Source organism: Hordeum vulgare, chromosome 7H (assembly GCF_904849725.1).
Source record: "Hordeum vulgare subsp. vulgare chromosome 7H, MorexV3_pseudomolecules_assembly, whole genome shotgun sequence".
In the NCBI taxonomy this organism is placed as follows: domain Eukaryota; kingdom Viridiplantae; phylum Streptophyta; class Magnoliopsida; order Poales; family Poaceae; genus Hordeum; species Hordeum vulgare.
Window position 1 is genome coordinate 599,186,991 of NC_058524.1, and position 6,144 is coordinate 599,193,134.

Here is a 6,144-nt window from a genome sequence, read left to right on the forward strand (position 1 = left end):
TCATTTATATCTATACCTACCTAATAATAAAGCGGCTATTGCTTCCGTCGGAAAACCCACCACGACATTTTTATAATAAAGCCCCTGTGATTTTTGTTATTCAACCCGCGCTCCATCATTTACTGCAACACAAAAGGAAAAAATGATTCGCTGCAAAAATTATACCCGTACGCATCGCCTCCTCCCGTCGACCCTGGACCATCCTGGCCTGTGCCCAGGCCGCCGCCACACCACTCGCCGTCGTGGCCGACCTCAACCGCCACCGCTGTCGATCTCAACCCACCCGCCTCCGCGGTTGTACCTCTCCCCGCTCACTGCCCCCGTTACGGCGCTCGAGCGCATCGCGTCGATCCCTGGTCCACCCTGGCCTGTGACCAGGCCGCTGTCACACCACTCGTCGCCGCGGCCGACCTCAACCACCACTGCTGTCGATCTCAACCCACCCGCCTCCGCGGTCGTATCTCTGCCTGCTTGCTGCCCCCGTTTCGGCGCTCGAGCATAGCTTTTGGATCAAATCAACGCGACAGCTACAGAGACTTGGGATGATGCGTCTGCTCGATGCAGAACGGCGGCGGCGCGCGGATAAGCCGCGGCGGAGCGAAGTACTTGCAGGTGGAGGCGGGCCTCCATGGCTCACACGGAGAACTCCGAGGTTATGGCGCGGCAACGACGACTCCTTATGGCCACATAGAGGCGCCTAACCCCTTGCTCCCCTCATCGTATCCCCTCCTCCGGTAGGAACTCATCATCTGGTGAGATCCCCTCCACATGCCTCCAACCGTGTGCCAAGCACCGGCAAGAAATTTTGTTTTGTGGGAATTTGTTTTGCTGATGAATGAATGTATTGAATGTAAGATTGCATTGTTATATAGAGAGAGAATGGAACACCACCTTCAGTTTGTCATCTGATCCCACATTCTCTACCCCATGAGTGGAATAAGATAACAGTCCATTGATCAATTCAGGTAGCCTCTTTGTTTTGCTTTGTTTGTCCCGCTCAATTTCTCATCATGGTGGAATTAACAATGGACGGGTTGATTTTTCAACAAAATAGGATAGGACTGACTACATTAGTTAGTTAGCTTATTATTTTAATAAATCAACATTATTATAAAAAGATTAAAAGCGTGTGGTATTTTTTTCTCCCGTTGCAACGCACGGGTCCTTTTGCTAGTTTTTACTAGTAATAATAAAGCGCAGAGCGCTTCTGTCGTCCGTCACGGCGTTTTTGCAGAAAAGCCCTTGTCGTTTCAGGTAATTAACCCATAGTCCTTCTGTAAGTCGGGTCGAACCTTTTTTTACTTTTTATGAAAAAAAACCCTGTATTTAATCCGAACTAACCCGCGGTCCGCCCTCCTCCAGCGCCGCCGCTTCGACTCCGCGCTCCGCCCGTCCCCCACCTTCCGCGGCTTCTCCCCGGCCTCCATCGCCTCCTCGCTCGCCGCCATCCCGCGCCTCATCCTCCCGCGCTCCGCGGGCCGCCTCTGCCCACAGCGGCCCTTCCCCTCCCCGTCCTTCTCCTACCACCGTCGAGTCGCCGCCGCGCTCACCCTCGCCTTCCTCAACTGGTCCCACTCCGACGCCAGCCCGCGCACAGTCCCGCTCACAGAGGCCCCGCTCCGCGTCGCCGCGCTCTCCCTCGCCCGCGCCCGCGCGCTCCCCGCGCTCTTCAGCCTCCTCCGCGAGCACGCCCCGCTCGTCTCCACCGCCGCGCTCACCGACGTCATCCGCCCGCTCGGCGAGGAGGGCCTCCCGCGCCAGGCCCTCGCCGCCTTCCACCGCGCGCGCCAGCTCCGGTGCTCCCCAGACGCGCAGTGCTACAACACGTTGCTCGCCGTGCTGTGCCGGAACGGCCGGTTCAAGGATGCCAGGTTCCTGCTCGACCAGATGGAGCGCCCCGGCGCGCGCTGCAAGCCTGACTCCTACACCTACACAGTGCTCATTTCCTGGTACTGCCGGATCGGGGCGGGGACCGGGTGCCGGAAGGCCGCCAGGAGAAGGATCTACGAGGCCGGCAGGCTGTTCCGGAGGATGGGGGAGAAGGGGCTGGAGCCTGACGTTGTGGCCTACAACTGCTATATCAATGGTCTGTGCAAGACGTAACGCGTGGAGCGTGCGCACGAGGTGTTTGACGAAATGGTGAAGAAGGGGTGCATGCCAAACAGGGTGACATACAACTCGTTTGTGAGGTATCATTATGTGTCCACTTTTGTGATATTAACTGCGGGCATCTAAAGATGTAGAGTTTGCTTGCTTGCACTGTTCATAAACTTTATTAATGCAATTGTCACTATGATGAAAGTGAGTTCCCAAGTTATTTGAAGTTTTTCTCTCTTGGTTTGTTACAGAATGATTCACAATCACTCGGGAATTAATTGGAACGGGAGGACAATATGTAGTTCTTTTGTACTGTTACTCATGCGTAGATTTAGAATTGGTTTATTTCTTCGAAATACTATCTTATTCTTCATAGTTCCTATGCATGTTGTTGTAACCCTGGTTATGCTGCTTTCAGAAGATGGTGGGAAAATTGAACAAGAAAACCATGGAGATGCAAATCCATTACCATCCCAAGAGTTGGGCAAAATAGTTAATGGGACTAAAAAGGTTTGACCTATCTACACTCAATAGTATTACCAACAATCTAGCGATGCTTCTGTGCAAAATGCAGGTTCCTGCTACATTAGATGACTATAGAAAGCTTGTAGTTCCAGTAATTGAGGAGTATTATAGTACAGGAGATGTGGAACTGGCAGTTTCTGAGCTAAGGAGTCTTGGATCCGATCAGTTTCACAATTACTTTGTGAAAAAGCTCATATCCATGGCAATGGACCGCCATGATAAAGAAAAAGAAATGTCATCAATTCTGATGTCTGCCTTGTATGCTGATCTATTGGACTCCTCCAAGATGAGTGAAGGTTTTATGATGCTTCTAGAGTCAACAGAAGATCTATCTGTGGATATACCAGACGCTGTTGATGTCTTGGCTGTTTTTGTGGCACGTGCCATTGTTGATGAAATATTGCCTCCCGTTTTTCTCACTCGGGCCAGAGCATTGCTTCCAGAATCTTCAAAAGGTATTGAAGTTCTGCAGGTTGCTGAGAAGAGTTACTTGTCAGCTCCTCACCATGCGGAGTTAGTTGAACGCATGTGGGGCGGGAGCACACACTTTACTGTAGAAGAGGTGAAAAAGAGGATCCAGGATATTCTGAGAGAGTACATTGAGAGTGGTGATACAGATGAAGCCTTTAGGTGCATAAGGGAGCTGGGCCTTCCATTCTTCCATCACGAGGTTGTGAAACGTGCTCTCATCCTTGGTATGGAGAATCTATCGTCGCAACCATTAATCCTGAAGTTGTTGAAGGAATCAACGACGGGTTGTTTGATCAGTTCTAATCAAGTGTCGAAGGGTTTTTCTAGGGCTGCTGAGAGTGTTGATGACCTGAGCCTTGATGTTCCTTCAGCCAAAACGCTTTTTGACAAGCTGCTTTCAGCAGCCATATCTGAAGGGTGGCTTGATGCTTCATTCTGTAAATCTGCTGCACCTGATGAAGATATGTGGAATGCAAGCAGTGAAAAGGTCAAGCGTTTCAAAGAAGAATCTGATCACATAATTCAGGAGTATTTCCTCTCCGATGACGTCCCAGAACTTATTAGAAGCCTTCAAGAGCTTTCTGCCCCTGAATACAACGCCATGTTCCTCAAGAAGCTCATCACTCTTGCTATGGACAGGAAGAACAGGGAGAAGGAGATGGCTTCTGTACTTCTTTCTTCGCTCAGCTTGGAACTATTTTCCACAGGTGATATCATGAAGGGATTCATAATGCTTCTGCAGTCAGCAGAAGACACTGCCCTTGACATTGTGGGTGCTCCCCGGACGCGCAGTCCTACAACACGTTGCTCGCCGCGCTGTGCCGGAACGGCCGGTTCAAGGATGCCAGGTTCCTGCTCGACCAGATGGAGCGCCCCGGCGCGCGCTGCAAGCCTGACTCCTACACCTACACAGTGCTCATTTCCTGGTACTGCCGGATCGGGGCGGGGACCGGGTGCCGGAAGGCCGCCAGGAGAAGGATCTACGAGGCCGGCAGGCTGTTCCGGAGGATGGGGGAGAAGGGGCTGGAGCCTGACGTTGTGACCTACAACTGCTATATCAATGGTCTGTGCAAGACGTACCACGTGGAGCGTGCGCACGAGGTGTTTGACGAAATGGTGAAGAAGGGGTGCATGCCAAACAGGGTGACATACAACTCGATTGTGAGGTATTATAGTGCGGTGAATAAGGTTGACAAGGCTATTGGGTGGATGAGGGACATGGTGGTGAGTGGGCATGGGGTGGCGACATCAAGCACATACACCAAATCTTCATACGTTTATAGAACTTCAGTTATTATCTCATGCTATCCATCCTTGAATTATTTAACCTACATCCAAACATCAATTTGATAGTATGTAAGCATGGCTTATGTTGATTTTCAGTCCTCTCAAATCTATAAGCGTGTTTTTCAAGGAATGTTGTTAATGTGGCATACCATTTTAAATGGGGATGCAGTAAAATGTGAAGAGATCTCAAATGCTGATTCTCCTAACCTATTGAATGTACTAAAGTTCAGAACATAGGGTATTGATAAAATGATGATGCAAAAGCAAACATATTGTTAATGCTCTGGCTTACCTTTCAAAGTACAACAATGTCCATTAATACATATGATAAGGAAACAAATAAACCGTTATTTCTTATGTAACTTAAGAAGATCTTGATTGGATGTTTTGAATAACTGAACAAGGAGAAACTACTTTTGGCTCTACTTTCATGTGGTTCCGTAGCGTAGCACGGGCATTTTACTAGTCCTCAATACAGAAAGAAACAAAGTTCGTCCCCCCCCCCCCCCCCCCAAAAAAATAAGAGACAAAGTTCAGAATTTTCTTGTGTGTTTTTTAGGTTCCGAAAGGCAGCAACTTCGGAACTGAGTCGGAATTATGGTATGTATTTATCATTGATTTCTTGCGATGAGCCCTTCCAAACTAATTCTTCATAAAAAATTGCACGCATTTAGAATACACGGATATTTTTATACTAAAGTATTCGGACTTTGACAGTTATCCAAGTACCCGAGTTCCCGTTTAGAAATTTATTAATACCTGATCAAGGTTCACAAATTTTAAGAAATTTCAAATGCAATTTTGAATATCTCCAGACAAACTTAAGTTTGGTGCTTAAATTTATTTTATGCTAAAATAATTAGAACACTTTGAGTTTGATCCTGGTGTACATGGTCTAGTTTATTGCGTTGTTTGAAGTCTTACAACAAGAAATAAAGGACGAGTCCATGATAAACTTATGTATCACCCAAGTTTTGGTTATCCAGCGGTAAATTTTGTTAAGGCTTGATAACCACGAATCTTGGTAGCTCACAAGGAATTGCATTATTAAATAGAAAATCCCGAATTTTTGGATATGAATGTTATTTTACAAAATAATTTATTCGAATGTAAAATTCATTAAGAAAAATTGTCTGGTAACTACCAGGTATTTTTTGGAAACCGGAAATCTTGGTGACCCACGAGATTCTTTTGCATTTGGAATGCAAAACCTTATGCGTCAAAATTTCTCTTATTAGACATTCATGCAAATCAAATGTAGAAAATCCACGCTTTCATCTTCGAGTGTATGCACTGCTTACTCTTGAGATGTCTAGTGGTCAAAGTGTGTCTAAGAACAGACGCACCCCGCCCACAAAGTGCATCTAAGAACCTATGGTCCTCCGACGGGGTTAGCTGACGAGCTTTTATTCCATCATGGGGTCAACGGGACTAGCGTCGGCCGACACACAATTATTTGAGCGAGTGGAGGAGCGACAAGTTTTAGGGAGAATGGGTGTGACCTACTTAAATTTGAGCGAAAATGTAGTTTTTTTAGGCTTAACTTCTCAAACTTTAGGTAATGTTAAAAATCTGACAGCAGACATTTGGTGAATCCCAATGAATGCTCTAGAATTGTCATGCAAAAAGGAATAAATTCGTCATGGCGTTGTATAAAGATTTACAATGTTCTAAGGTGAAAATTACCACATACTCCATCCGTTTAATAATTTTTGGCGTGGATCATGGTTTTAATTGAGCCATGGTTGAACTAAAAACACGACA

At 47.1% G+C, this 6,144-nt stretch overlaps 2 protein-coding genes across 2 annotated transcripts; both read left to right on the forward strand.

Moving 5' to 3' along the window:
• Nucleotides 1–1,338: 1,338 nt before the first annotated feature.
• LOC123409450 (pentatricopeptide repeat-containing protein At1g77405-like) lies at nt 1,339–4,443 on the forward strand (the record flags this gene model as incomplete). Its single annotated transcript, XM_045102348.1, has 2 exons — nt 1,339–1,871; nt 3,942–4,443. Coding segments are annotated over 2 exons (1,035 nt in total), but the record flags the coding sequence as incomplete, so codon positions are not given.
• LOC123413464 (MA3 DOMAIN-CONTAINING TRANSLATION REGULATORY FACTOR 1-like) lies at nt 1,888–3,871 on the forward strand (the record flags this gene model as incomplete). Its single annotated transcript, XM_045106401.1, has 3 exons — nt 1,888–2,086; nt 2,474–2,607; nt 2,672–3,871. Coding segments are annotated over exons 1-3 (1,533 nt in total), but the record flags the coding sequence as incomplete, so codon positions are not given.
• Nucleotides 4,444–6,144: the final 1,701 nt, after the last annotated feature.